This window comes from Ambystoma mexicanum, chromosome 7p (assembly GCF_040938575.1).
Source record: "Ambystoma mexicanum isolate Mex_15411 chromosome 7p, UKY_AmexF1_1, whole genome shotgun sequence".
In the NCBI taxonomy this organism is placed as follows: domain Eukaryota; kingdom Metazoa; phylum Chordata; class Amphibia; order Caudata; family Ambystomatidae; genus Ambystoma; species Ambystoma mexicanum.
In genome coordinates this window covers 147909320-147934987 of record NC_090939.1, presented here as the reverse complement: position 1 = coordinate 147934987, position 25668 = coordinate 147909320, and the positions used below count along the sequence as shown (strand labels likewise).

The following is a 25668-nucleotide window of genomic DNA, read 5'->3' as shown; positions in this document are numbered from 1 at the left end:
TGTGTGCCTGATTACTCTATGTGCCTTAAATGTCTGATCTAGCGCCTTGATGCCCCAGGGCTTAGTGCTCTACAAGTGCCAAAAATAAAAAAAAGATAAATAATATTTGAGTGTCATTAGTTTTCCAGTGCTCCCAAAATCATGGATTGTTGTGACTAAACCAACACGTGTTTCGACCTAAAGGTCTTTTTCAAGGCTAATTTGTATCTTGTTAAAGCATCAGGTATGTTTGAGCTGTCCTAAATTAGCTCAGTTTTGACGTTAATTGGCGGATCAATGTATTTAGTGCTAAGTAAGGTGCTTTTGGACACAGGCTTGCAGGGTATGGACTCAGTTTGCTGTATTCGTCCAGCGTTGTTCTGGGTTCGACTGTGGTCCATTGTAAATTTGGTCAAATACAGGGATGCCTTGAAGGAAGTGCTATTGCAGTGGGGGGGTCTTCCTTGAAATGGGCTTTGCATTTCAAATGGTCTCTCAAAGCCCTGGACCTTGGGGTCTATTGGACTGAGGCAAGTGTAATTAATAAACTATCTAAAGATGTGGTAAAAAGGGCTGCCCTCGCAAAATCACAGCATGATGTAGCCTTAAAAGCCCTTGGTTCCCCACTCTTTGCGCGATACTTAAACATTAAAAGACAGGTGGGTCTTGATAATTACCTCGACTGTGTAAATCCGAAGTGTGAAAGATCAATATATATACATTTCCGATTCGGCACATTACCGGTAGCATCTGTAACATGTAAGTGGCGGGGCGAGGTCTCTGCTGTGCTAAAGGGCGAATGAGGATCTCCAGCATTTTTTCATGCTGTGTCCGGCCCCAACATTGCTAAGGAAGCGCTAGCCAAGGCCACTTCTGCGCCTTTGTGGTTGCAGGATGGTGGCAGATGCAATGGTAATCCGCTTAAATTCTGTCGATATTCCCGCTGTGTTTGCAACTTGCAGGTATTTGAGATGGGCTTGGAGTTTTAGAACCAATAAAATGCTGCTGTGAATTTTATGATTTAGGTGTTAATGCTTTATGTGGCCTCTTTTTCAAACTCTGACATGGTTAGTGTATTCACGATTGTTGATCACTGTCCTAAATTGTATTGTTACTGTAATGGGGCCCTAAAGGTATCCTAGGACTGTACTTGACTCACAAGTTATGAAATCGAGTTAATTAAGTAGTGTGGCCTAATGATTAGATAATTTTATCTTGTTCTCCTAATTCCAGTAAGTTACATGTTTAGTTTACCTTCTTGAATGTTGTAGATAATCTTTTTTGTTTATTTTATTCTTGGAACAACTTGCATATAATGCATATCCTTTGTCATTTTTGTATGCTATCCTTTTCTTGCTCCATCACACTGTATTTGATAAGTATTTTATTTCTTGTTTTATATGTATTGTATGGCTTTTATGACTTATTGGTCAAAATAAAGCAGAAGAAACGGAATGGCTGAATATGCGTTTTGCAGAATAAAATGTATAGTAGTATTCAGAATGTATTCGTTTCCCAGTGATTGTAGTGAGTTTTTAGTTTCTCTTAATGGAAAAATCGGGGTGCCCTGTGTGGTGCATCCGACCGCATTAGGCGACTCTCAGTGAAGGCTGCACTGAGAATTAAATATTACATTCTTAAAAATAACATTGGGCTCAGCACAGTACGATTGGTGTTCACGCTAACCGTACACTATTACCAATTTGAGACACTTGGGTAACTTGGCAGGAACCATTATTTATACTACATGTTGTATTTCCTGAGCCCTCACCATAGAACACATGAAAAAGCTCCCTAACGCTGCTGCATGTTCTTCTTGGATTTCAGAACCAAAAGCCTACCTCAGAGGAGATCACAATGATTGCTGACCAGCTCAACATGGAGAAGGAAGTGATCCGTGTCTGGTTCTGTAACCGGCGCCAGAAAGAGAAAAGAATCAACCCACCCAGCAGTGGCATAACTAGCAGCTCGCCCATTAAAGCAATTTTCTCCAGTCCAACCTCCCTGGTAAGCACTTGGAGAGATCCCTGGCTCACCATGTTTTTTTACATTGACTTGTTTTCGGTAACTGTTTAAAGGCTGCAGTAGAAGTCATAGTCATTGGTACCTAAAAGGGATTTTCATAACCGTTTCACACATTCTCTCATTTATCCAATATGTCCTTTTAGCCCACTATACACAAACCTCACCCGCTCTCTTCACTTGACCTACTCACTGCCCATCTCACCCTGTCTTTGCCAATACCCACCATATGCCTTGTAAACTGTCTCTAGCACAGTATGCCATCAATAAATACACTTTTTATTTTTAAGTCTACATTTAGTCGAGCAATATTGGTTGACCAAAATGTGACCTATTTTCTTATATGCACATCTGTGTATGTGGGAGTATAAGGCCGGGGCAGTGGGTGGGTATGGTTAGGAACCTCCACCCATATAAAATAAGCATTGGCAATGCTGACCGTTTTCGCTTTTGTGTAGGCTTCTGATAGGCATTTGCTAGGCCCTGCTGTAGTGGTATTAACTGGCCGTCTATGGTAGCAGCTACAAAATGGTGTAATTATCTGGACATATAACAGTGCCTGGCAAATGCCTTATACATACACAAGACAAAACTGTTGGCTTTGCCATTACCTGTTTTTAACAAGACTTTGTGAAGGACACACATAGTGCATGTAAATCAAGTGGCTGGACACAGATCTGCTTGACATTTTTATTACATCAGTCACGTGTTTACAGCTCCAAATTGTCTTTTACTCTCAGAAGACTGCTTTGAAAAAACACTGGCAGGCACTTAGTACACACAGTTTGATGATAAGGCTTGGTGAAGATAGCGCAAAGATCTCTCCGGAGGATGTGTTTTGGGTAGCAAGGGGAAAGGAAGTGGTTCGAAATGGCCATAGAGATTAGCATGGCCTTGGGCAGTGAATTGGTGGGTAAATAAACCAAATGTTAGGTGGTGTGGGACTACACAAGATTTATCTCTTGGTATTGGGTAACCCACCTTTTGATACAGGCCGGTACTACACAAGTTGGTAGTGTGACTGAGCAGCCAAGCTTATCTTTAGAGGGATAATGTGAGCTGTAGAGCTGTACAATTAAATCAGTAAATACAGGTATCCAATTAAACATGTACACACTTAGATAATAAATATTTATACACAAAGATATTTAAAGCGTTCTTTAAAAAGCAGTTACATTAATCCCAAGTTCAGATTCAGTTAAAAAAGTGAACAATAAAACAAGTTAGTAATTCATTCATGTTTTAGACATTTTCCAGCACCAAGAGTGACGTCATTTGAGGTCAATATAACACTTATTGTGTAGTATTGAGTAATAAAGGAGGGACATGTTAGGGTTAGATCAGAAGATACTGCTATTCTACAAACACAGCAGTTAGATTCTCCCAAAGGGATGCAGGCAGTTTTTTATCCCAGCAATAAGTGTTCAACAATTAAAACCTGTAAGGGGAACAATCACTGCCAAAACTAATTGGTTCAGAAGGGGGTCTTTAGGGAGCCAAGGCAGCCAAAGTCCATCAGCAAAGTCAAAGTTCTGATGCTCTCTTCTTAGAACATTTTCTGAAATAGTCAACAGTTCAAATAGAAAATCACAACAACTAGAGGAGTCACCTTGAAGAAGCACAAGCTGAAAGGCCAGTGCAAGTGAGTTGAGGTCAACTCAGAATAGGGTTAAATAGCACTCCCTGAGGTAGGAATGGCAAAAAGATAATGTACCCCAAGCCCCACAGTACCTGTGAACTGAAGAATGTGTTCCATCTGGATGCCTTCTGGTTGCACTGCAGCAGTCCCTTGTTCCTGGTCCTTGGTCATGGTGAGGAAGGGGAGGACGTCTGGCGGGCTCCTACGGCAGCACTCGAGACAGAGGGACTCGGCAGCAATAGTTTTCTTTCGATTCAGCAGCTCTTCGTGATTTTGGCACCTTTTTCGCAGCACCAAAGAAGAACAAACAGCTCTGGTTAGAAGTTTCTTGATCCCTCGGTCCTGGACTCTGGTGAGGGGACTCTGGATGCGGATTTCCTGCTTCCGTAGGGTCCACTGGATGCCCATGAAGTTTCGACCGGATTCGCACTTCGGAAGACCATGCATTCACAAATGGTCGAGGTATCCTGGGTATTGGGATTCTGCAGCCCTGGAAAGTCACAGCAAGTCCGGGGTTGCGCCAAAATAGTTTGTCTTGAGGCTAGTTGGTCCCACCAGCCTAAGGGAGGAAGTTGTCCCGTACAGATCTTCCCAGTTGATTTGAAAACGGAGTCAGCACAGCTGCCGGTCTTCACCGGGCACTTCGCAGTCCAGGATGGTGCTGTTGGCTTATCTGCTAGTCTTCGTTGGATGATGTGCTCCAGTGGTCGACTCAGCCTCTAGTCCCAAAACCCTCACTTTGTATGCCAGTTCCAATTCATTCACAGCTCTAGGCTGTCAATCACCCAGCAGGGTGACCATCCCTCACTTCCTGCCTTTCCAGACACACTGGACCCTGGGCGGGCTTCAGGGGTGGAGCCCGCCAAAAGCAAAACACACAAAGGACTCAAACTCGATTCAAGCAACAGAGTAAAAGCCCATAAGAAACTAACTGACAAGACATGGTGAGAAAAGAAGACGGAGGCCATTTTGGGAAATGGTCACCCTTGGATGCTGTACTGCAGCTGACTTATCAGCCTGCAGATACGTGTCACTGGGTAGTAAAAAAGAAACCACAGCCACCAGCCATTCAAGTGAGTTAGTGTAAAAATAAAAATGCTACATGAGGAATGTAAAGTAGTTACTGTGTAACCCCCCAGCACTCCACATAGGGTGGTGTGTGCTGGACCAACAAAGGAAAAGGTAAGTAAGACAGGGGTCATCTTACTATTCTTGGGAACTGTAGTTCACCCAAGAAAATCTAGTTCAACATTAAGAGAAGTCCAAGGGACTTCTCAGTAGCAATGCGCAATAGGTGCTGTGTGTCACAATGCAAAAAGCAGATGCCTATGGGGTTTACCAGACTCCATAAAACGGTAAGAAACACAGAAAATCATAGTCAAGAAAACACATTAGAGAATGAGAAAAAAGTCCCACTCAGTTAAAATGAAAAAGCCCGGAGTCCAGCAAAAGAGCCGAGGGTCTCTAAGGTTAAAGGGAATTGGCACAGAAAGGAAAATTCTACCCAATACAAAACAATACCTTCAAGCTTTGTGTCCCTCTCATATGCCATTTCTCTCTAGCTGTGCTCTAATGCAATATTTTCGGCGTATAGCTTCACCTAATAGCCAAAACAAAACAAAAGAAAAGTGCATGACCAAAAGGAAGACTTTCAAAACACATAGGACTGCTTTAGACATATACATATAACTGCCTTAGAAAAGAAAGTTTTCATAACAGAATACTGCAAGCCAAATCAGGTCCAAGGAACTTTTTGCAATACGGAAAGAATTGGAAAACCCAATCCCTGTACCCGATAACTGTGTTAAAGATAAGACATGGTGCTCTGACATTCAGAAGGCTCCCACTGACAAAATTGCTACTCTCCAAATCAAAATTGCCAAGAAAAGATTAAACATACCAACATCAACTCCACAATCTGGTAATCTACCAGCACATCACTTTAAATTTGATAAAGTCTCCATATTGGAGGTCGAAAAAATAATACTCTCGCTTAAGCCATCAAACCTCCGAGAAGATAAATGTCCTGCCCAACTCCTAAAAGACGCAGCGAGGGACTTATCACCCTTCATTTCTAAGCTTATCAACGCGTCATTTACCTCAGGTACCATCCCAGGTAACCTTAAGGAATCTTGGGTCCTCCCTCTCCTCAGGAAACAACCCTTGGATCCTGCTATACCCACAAATTACTGGCCAATTACAACGGTAACATTCCTCCTAAAGATACTAGATATAGGGTGGCTTACCTACAGATTCAGCAATTCTTGTAGGAGAGCTAACTCCTCGGCACCCGGCAATCAGGTTTCAGACCACAGCATGGGACTGAAACCGCACTTGTTAACCTTAAAGCCCAGGTTGACGAGCTGAGAGACCAAGGAAAATGCGTCCTACTACTTCTTCTGGATCTGTCAGCAGTGTTTGACCTGGTGGATCACAAAGTACTGTGCAACCACCTTGAGTCAGCAGCACATTTCTCGCAACAAGCTATAGATTGGATAAAATCTTTTTTAAGCAAAAGAACCATGAGTCTTCTCCACCTCAGCAGCAGCTGATCCCATTCCCATCACTTGTGGGGTTCCTCAGGGGTCCTGCATCTCCCCTACCATGTATAATATATTTACCAAGCCCCTTTTGAGAGATCTGGACTCTCTCTGTGTAACCTACACTAACTATGCAGATAACACCCAGATTCTCATCCTGCTTACAGGGGATTACAATCAGGATTTGGCCTTGGTGAATAGAATATACCTCATCATCCAGGCATGGATGGCACTCCATGGTCTATGCTTGAATGATGACAAAATGGAACTAATCATTCTGGGGACCTCACCCAACATTACCAACTTGGCCATAACTATACCTCCTTCGATATTGAGGGCAACACAATTAAGGTTGCCAAGTAGGTAAAAACCTTAGCCTTACTTTGGCGAAACGGGTGAATGCAATGGCATCATCTACAGCTTACACCTGTAAGCTGATCAGATCGGCCAAACCCTTCCTCTCAACAAGCAGTTGCACCATACTGGCAAGAGCACTTGTGCTGTCCAAGCTGGACTACTGCAACGCACTATACCTTGGGTCTAACAAACGCATCACCAGGAAAATCCAAATACTTCAAAATAACGCCCTAAGAGCAGTGTTAGGAATGACAAAAAGAAAACCCATCTCAATAGCTAGAAGACAGTCAAACTGGCTCTCCACTATAGACAAAATTAGACTAAAAACTGCCTCACTCACATTCAAGTGCCTTAATAACGTAGCACCTTGTTAGTTGACAGAAAGGTTCAACAGAAGACTTACAATCCGACCTACCAGAGCGACCTACACCAACTGCCTGACAATCCCTGCCTTCAAACGGATGACAATCAGTGTCAAAAGCTTCCCTGTCAAAGCCGCCCAACTTTGGAATTCCCTCCCACCCACTATTAGGGCGGAACAAACATACCCTTACTTTAGACTAAATATCATCAACTGGCTTAAAGCTAATGATCTTTAAACCCAGACTTACATCTCCTGCATCTCCCCGACCGGCACTTGGTATCTTACACTTATGAATGCCACTGTTGTAAACTAGTTAGTTACACACTGTATCAATGGCGTATGAATACCACTACTGTAAACTACATTGTACTTTTTGTAAAATATCTGTGTAACCTGTAAAAACTACGCCATATTTTTGTATCACAACTGTAACTTTGTATTTCACCTGTAACTATGTAAGCTGAACATTTCTGTGTCCTTCGCGCCCTGATACCCTTGGGTCTGGTGCGCGTTACAAATACATAAACAAACATACATGCATAATTGACCTCTTGCTAAGCACCCTTGCGGCTCATATCCTCTGCTCTTCGAGTTGACACATAAATTGGTCCAGGTAATGGTCCTCCATAGCTTGCACCCTCTTTTCCTGGATGCCAAACACCTGCTTTAAATTCTTTTTTTCTTCCCTGGAACTGACCTTTGCAACCCCTAGGTTTGACAACAGCTCTTCTAATTCCTGCCAATGCTTTGTATTTTCTCTGAATAAATTAGCAGGCCTAGCAATGACCCACTTCCAACCCTGCCTCTCGAGTGGTCAGTGGGCTGAAGCCCTTTTACCCCATTTGATATTGCACTGATGTCCCTCCATAGAATAGCACACATGCTGCTCACAAATAGGGTCCCTGACGTGCTAAATACAGAGGAATTGAAACGAAATGAGCAGCAACCTACAAAGTAAAATTAAAATGTTGATCTGATACGACACGTGATATTAGTTAACATTCAGTGAATGAAGTTAGAACGGGCTGTTGGGGGAGGTTTTCTAAAGTCCCACTTCGAGGTAAGATTTCAGTGAGCTATCCCAGTGGTTTGTAGATCCCAAACTCTAAGTATCAGTCCTTGGTAGAGTGGTAGAGCAGTCAGGCTTATCATAAGAGGAAGATGTGAGCTGTAGGTAAGTACACTGAACCCACTTTAGTAATGCACATCAAAGAAACACTAACACATAAATGTATATTAAAATATAAAGTTATTATTTTTACACATGAATCACTTTAGAATACTTTTCAAAGGCCACTGCTTAGTTTTCAGTTGCTTGCGGTTACATTTGTTACAGCTTTTGACAGTAATGACAGTTCTATTGTATTATCGGTAATAACGCGCACTCGCCAGTCTTAACAGAAATACAGCAAAGACATTTCCTCTGCATACATATATAAGATAGTGACCTTTGGGCATGGAAATTGTTGTTTACTGCAACACTAGCAGTTCCTAAGGTTTTAGAAGCAGTTTGTTCGCAGAGCAAGTCTTTTAAGGTCCAAGACGCAACCCTAGTTAAAGGTAGTTTGGAGAGGGCTAAAAGTCTTGACAAGTAGCAGAATACAAAAGTTCCTGTGGATACTTTACAGTCTCTAGTCTCTAAGATGCAAGAGGACAAAATCAACATTGGAGACCATGGTAAAGGACTTGTTAAAGGGACACAAGCACCGGCTTGAGTCAGAGTTAAGAGTAGCGACTTAACGGATCAAGGTAAGCAATGCCTTGCTCCCCACAGCACCTTAGGTTAGAAGAAAAGATTGTGGCTGAGTTCTCCTCCATGTGGCGGCACTGGTCCCGACCTCCAGATGCCTTGGTCTGATGACGAAAGGCAGGACAATGGACCGGATCTTTCAAGTGCAGTCTCGAGGGGGGACCTCTGGCACAGTTTTCAGCAACTTCTCTGGTCACTCTCTGGCGCTTTTTCTGCAGCACCAACAAAGCACACGATTTGCCCGGTCAATCTTCTTCGCTTCTCACAGTCCCATGCTTTGCTGAGGCGTTCTGGGCGAGTTGGATCGGATCTCTGGCGTGTCCTCGAAGGCTCAACAAAGACTTGGACGAGTTCCACAACGATGCACTCTGAATGGGCAGCAGGTCTCCTGGTATTGGGCTTTCGCAGCTCTGGAAACTCACAGGACTGCGGGAGATGGCTCGAATCAAAGTTCGTCTTGGGACTGGTTGTTCCCACCAGTGAAAGGGAAGAAGGAGTCCTCTTTGGAGTTCCTCTGTCGCACAGAAAATTGGGTCAGGGCAGCAGTGGTCGCTTCTCTGATAGTCTTCTTTGGTTACTTCAGTTTCCAGTGGTCAACTTGTCTTTCACCTTGGGATACTCACCTTTTATACAGTTCCAGGACACACTCCTCTGCAATCTCACTCAGCAATTTACAGAAAGGGGCGGGTGGCTGTCCAATCGGGACAGCCAGACCGCCAGTAGGAGCTGGTTTGATTCAGGCACTCAGGCCGACAAAGGGCATGAGAGTGAAACTCCTCCCCCACTTCCTGATGGCCCAGACACACTGGTGCCTAGGTGGGGACACGCAAGTCTTCTGCCAAAAGCAAAACATGCACACAGGCCTCCCCTCCCAGGACGGTAGAAGAAAGGCTGACAAAGAAAAGCCACACTAGTAATGGCACCTAACTCTGAACACTGACAGGTATTCTTACAGTCATATTGTTGCACTGGATGAGAGCTGGTAGTATTGGAACCATCTGAAGAGGGCCTCCAGCAAGCTTAGTGGGGCCTTTGGGTGCTTTAGCAACATCCTCTGGTTTGAAGAAGGTTTTATCCACTGTGATGCTGGCCCCAGTGTGTCTAATGGCAGGGGTCTCCTGATCATTTACAAGTACACTGTCCTTCTAGTATTCTTTGGTGTTATCTGGTACAGAGGTATACACATCTAAATTATGTTGTTTCCACAGACCCAGGGACACTAAAGAACCACTGGCTGAGACCGCAATGGGGTCTTCTATCAATAGATGAAAGTTTCCACTTGCCATATGTACTTCTCCCTCAGGAATGAAGGCTAAGGAGGCAATGTGGACCTCTGAAGGTTTACCCTTGCATCTGGGATCGCATCCCTTTTCACATGGTCAGTGGACCCACAAGCATAACATTTACCAAATGTTTTCTGGAATGGGGGTTTCTGCTGACCTCCCTCTTGTTTGGCATCAGAGGTATCACTAGGCTGTCCTGGTTTCCCATGTGGATTACCCTTCTTATGTTTGTGGCCCTCTTTTGGATGGGAGGTTTTAGAATTCTCTTTGTCATCTTTATTGTGCTGTTTCCCCTCATCCTTTTTGTGAGTGGCCCCTGAATCCTTGTGAGAAGCCCTGTTGGCAAACCCACAAATCAGTAGCTTTTGCCAGCTTCTTGGGATCAATCTCTTTTGAGTCAGCCAAGTGCTGTCTGAGCTGAGGAGAGCAGGCATCAAACATAGATTCCAAGAAAAATACACTTCATACCTTCAAAAGTAGTTACTCTATAACCCTTAACCCAACCATCTAAGTTCTTCAAACATTCACACACCCAGGTAGCCCAAGGGGTACCATCAGTATTTTTGAGTGTCCTAAACCTCCTAAAGTACTGGGAAGGAGTTTTCCCAAATATAGCTCTCAAAGCTAGCTTTACACTTTCATACTCCTTTCTTTCAAGTTCCCCCACCTCCATTACAGAATCAGTTGCAACCTGGGGGAGCCTAGACAGAAGCCAATGAATCAGCTGATTCCCTGTGTAACCCTGAAACCCATAGGTATACTCAAAAACACCCAACCAATCCAAAATATCAAGTTTGGCATCATACGTACTCGCTGCTTCTTTAGGCCTGTGAGGTCTCTTTGGACTGGAAGACCTAGAAGACTCTGGGATAGAACAATTTTCAACAGGCAATTTATTAATCTCAGGAACATGCTGCATTTCCAATTTCCTTAACTTGATGTTTGGCTTCAGCTTGGATTTGTAATCTTTTGAACTCTAACTCAAGTCTCATTCTCTCTGTTAGGTAAGGTTTGTATGCAGTACCCTTTGGGACCACTACACACAACTAGGACTACAGGTGTAAGCAAACCAACCTTTGGTCTGTACTACACAGTTTTGGTAACGTTGCTGAGCAGCCAGACTTATCTCAAGAGGGGAATGTGAGCTGTAATGATGGTACACAGAGGTCTACAATCACAAGTATTCAAATAAACTCTTACACTCAAGGTTTCTTGGTAAAACATTTATTAATTTATTTCACAGTCAGTTATAAAACATTCACTAGAAGGAGGCAATATATCTCACAAACAAATATACTTCAGTACTTTACACTGTACATTTCTGAGGCATTTAAACTACTTTGAAGGAGGAGCAAAATGATATTCAGAGTACTTTGAAGTAAGAGCAAAAAGGCATAGGTTAATAAAAAGAAGCTTACCGTTATTCTTAGACAGTGCAAATACTTTGGGTTCACCAGAGGAGTCAATTCAATGCAATAGGTTAGGCCAAAGTCAATGGGATAAAGTCTTGTATAGGATAAAGCAGTTCTGGGAGTTAAACGGAAAAGTGTTTGCCAAAGTTCTCAGAGTTAGTTTGTAAAAGGAAGATTCATATGTTGGGCCACAAGCTTACTAGGCCTGCAAGTTGCCAAAGTTTCAAGCACTTTCGCAGTGAGAGGTAAATTCTCTCGGTCGGGTTTTCACAGTGCCTTGCAATGAAGAAAAGGATGCAGCTGAAGACTTCTGTTCCTGGCAGTTCCTGCAGATGTCGCTGTTCCTGAACCTCAGTCGTGGGAACAAGTGGGAGGATGTCGGGGGACTCGTGCACTGCACTGGGACTGGTCAAACAGCTGGCAAATGGCAAATCTTCAATTCCGGTAACTGTAGTCAAGCACACAAACTGGTGTCCCTCTCCCTGGTTATTCGGTTTCCTGCAGCACACTGAGGAAAATACAACCAGCTCTGAGAATGGTATCCAGGTGGCTTAATGTCGAGTTGATTGGTCCCACCAACTCAAAGGGAGAAGTCGTCCTTGTGGGGGCTTCTCTGTCGAGGTGAACTTGGAGATTCTGACCTGAAGCAGGGCTTCACCGGGCAAACCAACGGTCCAGGAGTTGCAGCAGCCGTCCTCTTCAAGCTTGTCTTCGGTTCTTTCGTTCCAGTGGTCGACTCTGCCTTCCAAGCCAATAGACTCGCCTTTTATTCAGTTCTCTCCCATTCATTCCAGCCTAGCTGTCACTCACCCAGCAGGGTGTCTGTTCTTGCCGGATAGTCAGCCGGCCAATCACGCCAGACTGCATTTGGGTCTCCTAGGAGACTAAGAAAAGGGAGTTTGGAGCACCTCTCTCACTTCCTGCCCACCCCAGACACTCGGGCGCCAGAGGCGGTCTTCAGTCCTGAAGCCTGCCAAAGGCATAAGAACAAAGGGACCAAACATGGGTTGGCGCACAGAGACAAACTCTAGAAAGACCTTTCCAAAAAGAAATGGCGAAAAAAGACCGGGACCTGTTTAAACAAAGGGGGCTCAGACGCCATCTTTAAAAACATGGCTCCCGCGATTTAACGCTACCGATGTTCACGGTCGGGAAAAATTATGGTAGTTTGTTGCAAAACCACTGCCACCAGCCATTTCAAGAGGAAAGGGTAGCATTTGACTGCTACATGAGTTTCTAGACACAGGGGATACTAGGTAACCCCTCGAGCACTCTATTGTAAGATAGGATGTGCTGGGTCTAGGAATTTGAAAAGACTAGTAAAGTCAATTTCACTTTACTTTCTCTGGGAAATGGTAGTTTATCCCAGAGAAGGTACTTAAACCTTGGGACAGCCTGAAAGGCTTCCCTTGTCACTGCACTGAGGGTGCAATGTGATACAAATGAAAAGATGATGCCTATGGAGTTGTCTAAAACTCCATAACCAAAGAAAACACAAGAATAAACACATTCAAAATACATTAGAGAGTGGGGGGGAAAGGTCACACTCTCTCCAGGTAAAAAAAATCAAGTCCTCAAATCCAGCAAAGTTGGTGGGGGTCTCTGAGGTGAAGGGAATTGGCACAGTTATGAGAATTCTTCCGAACAGGCACTCACTCTCTAGGGCTGTCTAAACTGTCCCGGAACATATGGAAGTGGGCTCACAACCACAAGATGTTCCTCCTGTCTCAACATGTTCCAAGGGAACTCAATCTTCAGGTGGACATGCTCGGCAGAGACTTCCGTCTACCCGTACAGCACGAGTGGCAGCTACGAGCAGGCATTGTGCTCAACATCTTCGCAGAATGGGGCTTGTTCGCCACTCTGGAGAGATCGACTTGTTCGCCACTCTGGAGAAAGCCCGACGCCCAGATTATTCCTTCAGGTACCCTCTGAACCGCCCAAAGGGGAACGGTCTCTGGATAACATGGTCAGGGAAATTTGTCTACGCTTTTCCCCTGATTCCCCTGCTCAACAGAATAGTGCACAAAATGCACCAAGAGCCAGTCAGGACGATTCTGGTGGCCCCAAAGTGGGCCCGCCAACCTTGGTTCTCCCATCTCATGGCAATGTCAGTCTCCCCTCCCAGGAAGCTGCAGTGCCCATACAGCATGCTGTCTAAAACCAGGGGGGAAACACTGCCTCCATGCCCTCAGACTCTCAGCCTGGCTCCTGAGGTCATAGAGTTCGGGCACCTCCAACTCCCTCAAGGATGTATGGACATACTCAAAGAAGCACGGAAAACTAACACCAGGCATTGCTACTGTATTGTCCTGTACCTAACCCACCTGTTAGATTCAGGTCTGGTTTTCAATTCTCTAAAGGTCCACTTAGCTGCCTAGATACACATTCTAGGTCTGATTCTCAGGTGGGACAAGCGGTGCTAAGACATCTTTTTGCTACTGTTCCTTCACACATCTCACCACCATCTCTGGCTACTGCTCGCTAGTCTAAGCACAACATGTGATTCTAAGCATCCGAAGACGTGCATTACTCACCGTAATAGCATTTCTGATTATTGTGCTTGCTTAGATTCACATGCGCCCACCCATCCTCGCCTCATGGAGTAGAAGGAACATAGACATCTTACACCTTCTCTTATGTACGCGTTTATGCTGACTATAAGGCTCTCTCACAGCAGAAAAAACACAACCAGAGGGACCTCGACGCGTGAGGGATTTTGGGTACACTGCACGTCACTTTGGGGATAGTGTTACAGTCACGCCTATGTCGACGTCCCCTTTCGATCTTCAAAAAAAAATGCAATACTCCGCAATTACCACTAGATGTCAGACTATATGCACATCATGGGAATCTAAACAGATACAATGATCAGAAATGCTATTACGGTGAGTAATGCATGTCATATTTATAACTGAAAATTTGAGAATGTAAGTGTTACTTGGTTACTTGTATTGACTGATTTCATCTGCACAGCTCTACAGCTCACATTTACCCCTCTTGAGATGGGCCTTGCTGCTCAGTCAAACTACCAATTTGTGAAGTACAGACCTATACCAAAAGGTGGGCTACCTAATAACAAGCAGATAAGTCTTGTGTAGTCTTGTTAGGTAAGAATTGATGTAGTAACACTGTCAGAGTACACAACACATATCTGCTTGGTATTAGGTAACCCACCTTTTGGGATAGGTCTGTACTACACAAGTTGGTAGTAGGCCTGGTTTCTCAGTCACATCTCCAGAGCGGTAAATGTGAGCTGTAACAATGAAATTTGCAAATACATATAAACAAATAACACTTCAACTCAAGGTTTTAGTTATAACTAGTTATTACTTCCACATCCCGTCCCCTTTCCGCCATACTTTTGTGGGACGGGACCAGAGCACTTTTGTGAAAAAGCATCAAATTGAAAAATGTGTCGTTCTCTTTTTACGCGGGATACCGCACGCGGCCGTAACCCCGCCCTCCTTAGCTCCGCCCTTTGCATCGCCCTTCAGTCCTTTTCTCTGCTCGGTCAGGGCTGGACACACTTGCATCACCGGGAAGACATTTTTCTTGTTTCCCGTTGTCCTTCTCTCCTGCTCCGGTTCTGCGGTTGCATAATCCTCAGTCTATGCCGGATCGTTTGGGATTTGTATCTTGTTCCACTTGCGAACGTCACTTTGCTTAGCGGATCCCCAGTCTTTCTATTTGGAGAGTCTGGGACCGGACCACCGTTGGGACTCGTGTTTCTACTTCGACTCCCTTTCGGTGAGTTCCTCCTCTGCATTTTGAACTCTTCATCAACGAAAAGAAGAGATGCCCAGTAAGTTCCTTACTTTTCAGGGCACCCTGGCCGGGGGTCTCCTTCCTGGGGTCCTCCAGGTCTGGGAGGGTCTTCAAAAGTTCTGCTACCAGCGTTTCCCCTGAGGTGCCTCGCAGGCTAATAGACGTACCATGGTTTTCTCCAAGGGTTCCCGGGAGGGCCCTGCCGACACCGGATTACAATCCGAGGTTCACCAATCAGGTGCTAATAGCCAGCCCAGTGGTGCTAAGGCTTTGGGTACCGGAGTTCACTCTGAGGTCTCCTTGTCTGGAGCTTCCCATACAGACACTGGGGTGCGCCCTGAGGCCTCCGTTGAGGCTTTCTGTACCGAACCACGGTTCGAGGCCCCTCTCTGGGGAGCTGTACAGACCAAACTCCATTCCGAGGTTCCTCTCATTGAGGCTAAGATGTGCACCGACAAAACTGAGAGACCCGTTAAGGTCTTGTCTGTGAGGTGGATTCCTCAACATTCCAGCGGTCGCGGTGATGCCTAGTTCTGTTGAGGGGGGGCACAGGGATTGGTCGCTGACCGTTTCTCCTCTGTTACTGGCTTTGCCGAGGTTCCTCTCTTGAAGGCTAATTCAAGGTGTCACGTCAGGATGTCCAGTAAACATCCCAGGCCCCATAGTACCTGCCGAGGATCCTTGTGTCAAGGCTAAAGTTCTGATCAAGTCCCCTGACCGGTCTGTGGAGTTAACTACCTCTTCCACACATGTGATGCAGTTCTCCTCAGATGCTAACAAAATCGCAGGCCTTTCTGCGTGGTCTACGGTGGCAATTTTGGATTCTTCCCTCATACCTGCCCTAACGACGGCAGGTGCTGGGAACCGTCTTTTTGGTGGACAACATTTTCCACAGGACAGTGTGAATCCGTTCCGCCCTTCTCATGACTGGCGTACTCGGATGCCACTGCCGTATACGGTCTCGCTTCCTCCTACTTCTGCCCCATTGGTCTATGTAGACCCAGTTGGTGGCGGGAACTGTTGGCAGCCTTCCTCTCTACGTTCTTGGGGGTCTGCCCCTCATGAGCGGCCTCTGCCCACCTCAGTGCCTAAAGCTTCGGTCGAGGATGCCTTTTTCGGGAACTTTCAGTCTTATGAACTCTGACCCCATGAGGGAGTAATTTTAAAGCTCTCTTTAGGGAGATCTCCCTTCCGGTGCCGCATTGTGCCCCGACAGTTCCAGTCGCTGCACCTGTCGCCCCGGCAGCAGCACCGCCTCTACCTCCTGGCCCGCCTCCACCTCTTCCGCCTCTGCCTCCTTGTCCCCGGTTGACAAGCCTCCAGCAGAGCGAGGTGTCAATTTGATGCCGGTCGCATCGCAACCGGCTGATCCTGACGTACTGGGTGACCCTCAGGCTGATCGGGATAGTGAGGACCAGCCCCGCTCTGTCAAAGCATTCCATGCCCGGGTCCTGGACATGTCCCTCCTTGACATACCAGTACCTGAGGCAACCGCTCCGCGGGAAGGGCTGTTTTTGGGGGCGCTCACCTTGTCTTTGCAGGAGCGCACTGGCCTGTTCCTTCAGAGGGACGTTCTGGCCGAGGCCCGCAAAATCTGGGATAAACCCCACACTGGGCTACGTATTAATAAGAGAATTGACGCCCGTTACAGGCTTCACACCTCCAAGGAAGTAGCCTTGGTGTTATGTCCTCTCCCTTACTCAACAGTGGTGGCGGCCGCCACTCTGCAAACCAAGCCGGCCTCTGCGACCTCGGCTACGGTGGCTCAAGTTCTGGCCAAGGAAGACAAGTTGCTCGATTCCTTAGCCAAGAAGGTTTTTGCCAACTCGGCGCTGCAATTGCGTCAGGCTAACGCAGAGCTCATTTTGGCGGCAGCGAATATGAAACTGTGGAGGGATTTGGCGGACTTCCAGGAGTTCATTCCTGGGGACAAGCTGGAAGACTTTAAAGGCGGTTTGTCAGACGCCAGGGTATTGGCGCAGGATATGTTGTAGGCTGCTGTTGATACCTCAGCTCGAGGCCTCATGTTGGCCGTGGACACCTCGCTGCATGAAGCCAAGCTTGACGAGAATTTTCGAAAGAGGTCCAAGATAAAGTTATGGACCTGCCCTTTGAGGGCAAATAGTTGTTTCATTCTTCAACGGATGACAAGCTTACAAAGACCAAGGCGAGCACGCAAACTGGCAAGTCTGTCGGTGCTTGTGAAGCCCCCAGTCAAAGCTCAGAGATCTGTATCCCAGTCTCGGTCCTCCTCAGGCTTCAGAGGATTCCAGGACCGCAGGTCATCCAGAGCTGATCCTCCGACAGGCAGCTCCCGTCTGAGACAGCAACAGGGTCGGTTTTTCTCTCGGTCTTCAGCCTCCTCTTCAGGGACAGGTAGTCTGTCCGCCGAAAAGTCTGCAAAATTATATTTTTTGGCGCTCGCACGAGACTCTGGTTTAAGGATGATTCTCCAGCATGGGGTCTGGCATGGATTCACATGCTCATGAATATTCCCCGTCGTCAAGCTGGGAATCCTCGTTAAAGAAAAAATCAGTATCAGTTTCGTTTCTGATCTCTGGGTCATACTGCCCCCAGCCAATGACTGCCCTCTCCCTAAGCCCCGCCTCTGGCAGCCATCCTCAGATTTTTACCGCACACTCAAGTGTTGGGAGTCCTCGTGCTCTAGCTCTCGAGTTTTTTGCTGCGTTTTCACGCTTTTTCGGGAGATTTCCTCATTTTTTCGGTTTAATCGAGCCTCAAGCTCCACTGTTTCTACTTCCGACAACGGGGACCCGTTTCGGAATTCTTCTACGCCCCTCATGGGTGAAGTTTTCGTCGAGTTTACACTTCTTGGAGGATTCCGGAAGATCTGCGGCCTACCTCAACGCACATGGCCCAGGACAAGGGAAGCTCGGCACCCGTATCCAAGCTGTTCAGGTGCTGCCCTGGATGCAGATTGCAAAACATTTTCAAGGAGGACGAGCATTTGCGATGTCTCTACTGCCTTCATGAGGACAAGACGCATGTGGCGAAGGACTGTGCGTTCTGCAAGAACCTTTCTGAACAGACCAAACAAGATCGTCGTTCTCGCCTCGCCGCCTGGCTGGAGAAGGGCACAGCAGGTGAGAAGGCGAAGAAAAAGTCTGAGCGAGCTTCTAAGTCCTGTGAGGGCACCCCGGCGACGGGGGCGCCCAACAGAAGGCCAAGCACCGCGAGTCCGCGGGCACCGGGAGCGCTGAAAGGTCGGGCTCATCGGCTGCCAGGCAGGGCGCTACTTCCCCTGGCACATTTGACCACGAGCCAGCGCTCTGGTTCGGGGAAGAGGAAGTCCGAGAACCCGGGTAAGCCGCTGAAGCGGACCCAGTCGATCTTGAAGGGGGAGCGAGGCGCTGACCCTCCCCCCAAGGCGAAGGACCAGGACGCACCTAAGGTGGTGAGGGCTTTGATCCAGCCGGCAAAGGCCTCTATCGAAGAGGTCGCTGCGACCCTGGCAAAGCCGGCTGAGACTACGCCAATGGAAACGGCCTCCGGGCCCAGAGTATCCCTGCCACCGCAGAGGGAATCCTCTTTCCAGCTCATCATTAAGACCCCCGTGAAGTCCCCGGCGGGAAAAGAGGGGGGGGCCGGTGGCCATTACAGACTCAGAATCAGCCTCTGAGGAGGAGCTGGTGGAAAACGAGAAGGGCCTCAACGAGAGGTCCATAGGCCTCAAAGAGAGGTTCGAGAATGTTCGATCCCAGGCGGCGGTCCCTGCTGACGTGATCGAAGATAGCGACGACGACGGCGAAGAGGGCCCAGTGGAGCGGCGATCCCGTCCGTCGCAGCCATTACCCGAGCCCCAGGATAGCTCGGCGGCCATTTTGTTGGCAATCCAATCCTTATGTACTGAGATAAGGACGAGATTGCCACGGACCCCGACGGAGGATCCAGAACCAGGCCCGTCGGGAAGCCCTCCGAACAAGCGGAGGAGAGTCCATCCCGCTCCGCCCTTCGTGCCTGCAGGACCTGTGGACCCCGCATCCCCCTCGCCAGACTCTAGAGAGATACGGCGACGGATACAGCGACTGGGACGGACGATGGCGGCGGCGATGACACAGCGGACATCCCATCATCACCTCCCAAACCTCCCCCCCCCCCCCTTCTTGCGGGCTTCTCCAGCCGACGCAATTGGAAGAAGTACCGAGTCCCCGATGCCGCCCCCTTGTGCCTCAGGGCCCAGCCCACGCCGGACTCTGTCGTCTCGGCAGTGGCTAAGAAGAAGGCAGCGGGTGCGGCGGCTTCGACTTCCACTTCCGCGCCGGACAGCGAGGGCAAGAAGTTGGACTCCATGGGACGAGTCATCTCGTCGGCGGCGACGACGATTAAGGCGGCCAATGCCTTAGCGATCGTGGCCCGCTACGATAGGGAGCTTTGGTTCAAAATAGCTCCCCTGCTAGACTTCCTACCTGACGATAAGAGGGCAGAGGCCCTTGAAATTCTGCAGGAAGGCGAGGTGGCATCGGATCAGGACGAGGATGGCTCAAGGCGACACTTTCGCCAGGACGTCCAGACCAGAGTGTTGGACATGCCGTTCGACGGCAGCAACCTTTTTGGTAAGGCGGTGGATGAGTCTCTACAGGCCATCAAGACCGACTCGGAGACGGCCCGGGCCCTAGAGGTGCTTCAACAGCGACGGCCCTTTCGGAGCGCCGGAGGCAGACAGGGTGCCTCCAAAGGTTCCAGCGGTGGCTCCTCCACTTACCGCCAGGTGGCACGCTCCTCTTCCCAGGAGGCCTACAGATGTCGCGGCAAGCAAGGGGGATCCCGCCGTCGTCGCCAGGGAGGCAAAGGCGGCAAGGCCGCCTCCAAGCAAGACTGACCCGGCCGTGTTGTCGGGCCCCCACCGAAGCACCGGGAGGCCGGCTGACGAAGTTCGTCATCGTGTGGGAGTCCATCTCCACCGACCGTTGGGTGTTGGAGACCCTGGCCAACGGGCACTCGCTGGAATTCCAAAAGAAGTGCCCTCGCATTCCTCCCGTGGCCAGGAAGGAGAATCACGTCCCTCAACTGCTGTTGGAGGTAAGGGCGATGCTCAAGAAAGGTGCCATCGAGCTCGTCCCCAGGAGGCTCTGGGGCTCCGGAGTGTACTCAAGGTACTTCCTCGTCAGAAAGAAGACAGGCAGTTGGCGCCCCATCCTGGACCTGCGTCGGTTAAAGAAATGCATCAAGGCGCAGAAATTCAGGATGGTCACCCTCCAGCACGTGCTGGGACAGCTGGAGGAGGGCAACTTCCTATCGTCGTTGGACCTGGAGGATGCTTACTTCCACATCCCCATTCTAAAATGGCACAGGAAGTTCCTCAGGTTCGTGGTTCAGGGACGCAACTACCAATTCAGAGCCCTACCATTCGGATTAAAGTCGGCACCCAGGGTTTTCACCAAGTGCCTGGCACCAGTGGCGGCGCGGCTGCGCCTGCAGGCAATCCACGTCTACCCCTACCTGGACGACTGGCTAATCCGGGCAAGGTCAAGGGAACTCACCGTCGAACACACGGCGAGGATCGTCCGGTTGCTCACAGAGCTGAGGTTCGCCATCAACTACCCCAAATCCCACCTGGTTCCATCGCAAGTAGCACTCTTTCTGGGAGCAAAGCTCGATACAGTGGGACAATTGGCCTCCCCTTCAGAGGAGATGACCAAGACCATCCTGGGCAAGGTGCGGCGCCTGTTAGCCACGGACGTGGCCAGGGTGAGGTCCATCAAGTCCCTTCTCGGGATGATGTCCTCATGCATCTATCTTGTACCCCTTTGCAGACTTCGGATGCGTCCGCTACAGGAGTTCCTCGACGCCCGCTGGTTTCAGGCAAGGGGCTGCTTCGAGGACAGGATCCCTCTCGACGAGGAGTTCCGTCAGGCGATCCTATGGTGGGGCACCTGTGCTCACCTCACTACAGGCACGGACTTTCAAACCCCGGTGTTTCAGGAGACGGTGAAGACGGACGCCTCTCTGGAGGGTTGGGGGGGCCCACACCAGAGATCTCCACGCAAGAGGCCTTTGGCTCCCGGAGGAGAGGTCTCTTCACATCAACATTCTGGAGCTCCGAGCAGTGTTCTGGGCTCTCAAATCGTTCCTTCCGTCCCTTAAGGACAAGGTGGTGAGGATCTTCACCGACAACACCACCACGATGTTCTACATACGGAAGCAAGGGGGCACCAGATCCCCAGCCCTATCCAAGGAGGCCCAGGATCTGTGGCACTGGGCCTTCGCCCAGGGGATGTTTCTGGTTCCCATCCACTTGGCAGGAATAAAAAACACCATCGCCGACTCACTCAGCAGGGAGCTGCGCTCGTGCCACGAGTGGGAACTGCGCCAGGATCAAGTGGATCGGCTCTTCCAACGATGGGGCAAACCCCAGATCGACCTGTTCGCGACAGTAACAAACTCCAAGTGCCAGAGGTTCGCCAGCAGGTTCCCACAGCCGAGGAGCATGGGCGATGCTTTCTAGTTCCCCTGGGACGGCCTGTTTCTATACGCGTTCCCTCCGTTGCCGTTGCTGCTCCGCCTCATCAACCAGCTCAAGAAGTCCAGGTGCAGGATGATCCTCGTCGCACCGGCGTGGCCGAGGCAGATCTGGTTCCCGGACCTTCTGGACTTGTCAACGTCCCCACCAGTCAAGCTGCCGGCAGACACGGATCTTCTCTCCAGAGAAGGAGGCACCATTCTCCACCACGACCCTCAGTCGCTGAACTTGCATGCCTGGCTCCTGCAGCACTAGAGTTTGGAGGGTACGATATACCAGCTGATTGCAGAGAGGTTCTTGCAAAGGCCAGGGCGTCCTCAACTCTCATGTGTTACGGTCATAAATGGAAGAGGTTCTCTGTCTGGTGCCGTGCACAGAAGATTAACCCTCTGCGGATTACGGCCCCATAAGTACTGCCGTACCTACTGTCGCTGGCCAAAGCTGGACTGGCTCACGCCTCCATCAAAATACATCTGGCTGCCATCTCCCGATATACCAGAACTACGGGACGGGCGTCTGTGGTCTCATCGCCTGGTGAAGGAATTTATGAAGGGACTATTTCGATCGTTCCCGCCGGTGAAGGCTCCTGCCCCGGCGTGGGAGCTTAATGTGGTGCTGACCAGGCTCATGGGGGCCCCATTCGAGCCTATGCATTTGGCGCCTTTGAAGTTCCTGTCATGGAAGACAGCGTTCCTTGTGGCCATCACCTCCGTACGACGAGTGGGAGAGATACAGGCCCTATCTTGCAAGCCTCCATACTTGACTTTTCATGACACGAGGGTGGTGCTGAGGACGCACCCCTCCTTCATGCCCAAGGTGCCGTCGGACTTCCACCTCAACGAGCCCTTGGTGTTACCAGTTTTCTTCCCGTCGCCTTTGATGCCGGCCGAGAGGACTTTGCACTTGCTGGATGTAGCTATAGCACTGAAGTTTTACGTGGACTGCACGAAGAGTTTTCGGATGACGTCACAGCTGTTCGTGAACTTTGGGTCTGTGAATCAAGGGAAGGCTCTCTCGAAGACTTCCATTTCCGGATGGCTCTCCGGCTGCATCATGCACTGTCACCGGTTGGCAAACCGGCCGCTGCCCGGCTGTCCGAGAGCCCATTCGACCAGAGCGATCGCTGCTACCACGGCGTTCCTGTCTGGTGTGCCCCTGCTGTACATCTGCAGGGCTGCTACATGGGGGTCGACGCACACCTTCACAAGATTCTACTGCGTCGATCGTGACTCCAGGGAGGAGTCCAGGGTCGGCCAAGCAGTACTGCGCAACCTGTTTGCCTAAGGTGAGCCTGGTGAGGAGGTAATAATTGCTTAATGTTGAGTTGGTATGTAATGCTTAATGTTGAGCCTTTGCCACCTCCCGTGGTTGTGCATGTGTATACTGCTATGTATTATTTTATTCATGAGCATGTGAATCCATGCCAGACCCCATGCTGGAGAAGGAACAAGTTACTTACCTGTAACTGTTGTTCTCCAGCATGGGTCTGGCATGGATTCACATGCGAACCCTCCCACCTACCCATCTGCGGCTCTTCACTTGGTCATACTGCCACTTGGCGTGCTACCAAATCTGAGGATGGCTGCCGGAGGCGGGGCTTAGGGAGAGGGCAGTCATTGGCTGGGGGCAGTATGACCCAGAGATCAGTGATTGGTTACTACTAAGAAAGACAGATCAGAAACGAAACTGATACTGATTTTTTCTTTACCGAGGATTCCCAGCCTGACGACGGGGAATATTCATGAGCATGTGAATCCATGCCAGACCCATGCTGGAGAACAACAGTTACAGGTAAGTAACTTGTTCAATCTCGTCTCATCTGGAGGCGTGGCAAACCACAAAGACCGGTGTGTTTTGTCCATCGCTCGCTCGGGCGGGCTTCCACTTGCCCCTACCGCACCCTTCAATCCTCCCTTTCAGCAGTCGGGGACGCCCTCCCTCAGAGCCGAGGTCCAGAGGCTTCTAGAACTCAAGGCGGTGGAACCCGTTCCCCTAGTGGAACGAAGGTAGGGTTTTTACTCTAGTCTGTTCACGGTGCCCAAACCCAACCAGGCTGGCCTGCGCCCCATCCTAGACCTTTCCCAGTTCAACCTTTCTGTTCCCCAAGAGAAATTCAAGATGATCATGCCCTGCCAAATAAAGTCCTCTCTTCAGAAGGGCGACTGGCTCAATGTTGTGGACCTTCAGGACGCGTATATGCATATCCTGATCTGGAGCCCGCATCGGAAATATCTGCGGTTCTCTCTGGGAGAGGAGCACTTCCAATTCCAAGTGCTCCCTTTTGGTCTCAGCTCAGCGTGTCTTCACGAAGATGATGTAGGTCATCGCGGCTTTTTTTCGGCTATAGGGTATTCATGTGTATCCATATTTGCGCGACTGGCTTCTGCGCAGTCCTTGTCCAGTGAAAGTCTCGAGCAACCTTCAGTCTCTCCTCCTGTTCTACCTTGGGCTGTCGGTGAACTGGCAGATATTGTCCATGACAATCTCTCAGGACCTGATATTCCTGGGTTTCCGTTGGAACACGATCGACTGCAGAGTGAACCTGACTGTGGACAGGACGACGAATCTTTTGACCACGTGTCAGGCTTTCATTCAGCCAGAGAGCATGTCGGCTTGGTGGTTCCAGAGGCTTCTAGGTCTCATTGCCTTGTGCGCGCTTGCTCTTCCCCTTGCTCGTCTCAAGATGCAACTCATGCAGAGGCTCTTCGGAGCTCTTGGCTTCAGGCAGTGGACCCGGACACCAAAATGATTCCGGTTCCACACTACATAATGACAGATCGCCTATGATGGTCATCTTCCAGCAATCTGTCGGTGGGTGCTCCTTTTCAGGAGCCTTCCCCTCAAACAACCATTACCATTACGACAGACACCTCCCTTATTGGGTGGGGCGCGATGTTAATCATCTTCAGGTTTTTGACCCATGGTCGCCACAGGACAGACAATTTCACATAAATCATCTGGAGCTATTGGCGATTTTCCTGGCGCTCAAAGCTTTCAAGCCATTGATTGTGAACAAAGTGGTCGGCATCCGCACAGACCATGGGGTATACATGTTTTACATCAACAAGCAGGGGGTACCAGGTCACCTCCCCTTGTAGATCTAGCCATTCAGATTTGTGAATGGGCCATTCAACACAGTGTTTGGCGCCTGGCAGTGCACATGCCGGGCCAACTGAATGTGACTGCAGACTCTCTCAGCCGACGTGGGGTGGTCAGCTACGAGTTGGAACTGAACACTGAGATCTTCTCTGACCTTTTTCGCCATTGGGGCACTCCAGAAGTGGATCTCTTTGTGACAACATCAAACGGGAAACTTCCTCTTTATACTTCCAGGAACAGACTCTGAGCTTCTTCCCTGCAGCATGCTCTCGAGATTCCGTGGCACAACATGAGGGCCTACGCCTTCCTGCCTCTTCCTCTGATTCACCGGGCGCTATGCAAGCTCACAAACACGACGAAGTTCACTCTCCTGTTATGATATGATATGGCATTTATAATGCGCCTATACACAAGTGTTTCAAGGCGTGACGAGGCAAGGGAGGGGGAACAGAGGGAAGACGGACAACAATCCTACTAGACCAAGTGTCATTCAGATCGCGCAAGTGCATGGGAAGGGGAAGTGCAGGGGGGTGAGGGGACAGAGCAATACATGGGATAATAGAATAAAGTAAAGTAGTATGGCCTGCAGATGGCAAGTGCAAGGTAGAAGGGTAAGTGCAGGCATCAGGTGTGAAGTGCTAGTGGTAGGAATGTAGGGATATAGAGAACAGTCCCCAAGTGCAGGGGTTTCCAGGAGGGCAGTGCAGGTGTGCGACTGGCGGAGGGGGTGGGAGGCCTGGGCCCGAGATCAGAGGGTGGCCAGGTAAACCAGTGCAGTTTTAGTATAAGCCAGGAAATCAGGGGAGAGGAGGAGAAAAAGCCGAAGCGGTTTGAGGTGCTTCCGGGACCGGAGATGGTTCTCCTCAAGTTTCAGGGAGGCAGGGAAGGCTGTTCCAGAGGGAGGCCCTGGCCGAGGAAAGTGATCTACCACCAACTCGTTGCTTGGTGAAGCAAATGACCCTGAGGGATTTGGA

General features: G+C 49.1%; 1 protein-coding gene across 19 annotated transcripts in view; it reads left to right on the top strand.

Moving 5' to 3' along the window:
• The window catches only part of POU2F1 (POU class 2 homeobox 1), a 1344877-nt gene that overhangs the window by 1084855 nt on the left and 234354 nt on the right, over window positions 1-25668 (top strand). For all 19 annotated transcript variants that reach the window (XM_069635947.1, XM_069635943.1, XM_069635944.1 and 16 more), the window contains one exon: window positions 1807-1986. In XM_069635947.1, the coding sequence (XP_069492048.1) occupies window positions 1807-1986 (180 nt within the window). The remainder of the gene's footprint in view (window positions 1-1806; window positions 1987-25668) is intronic.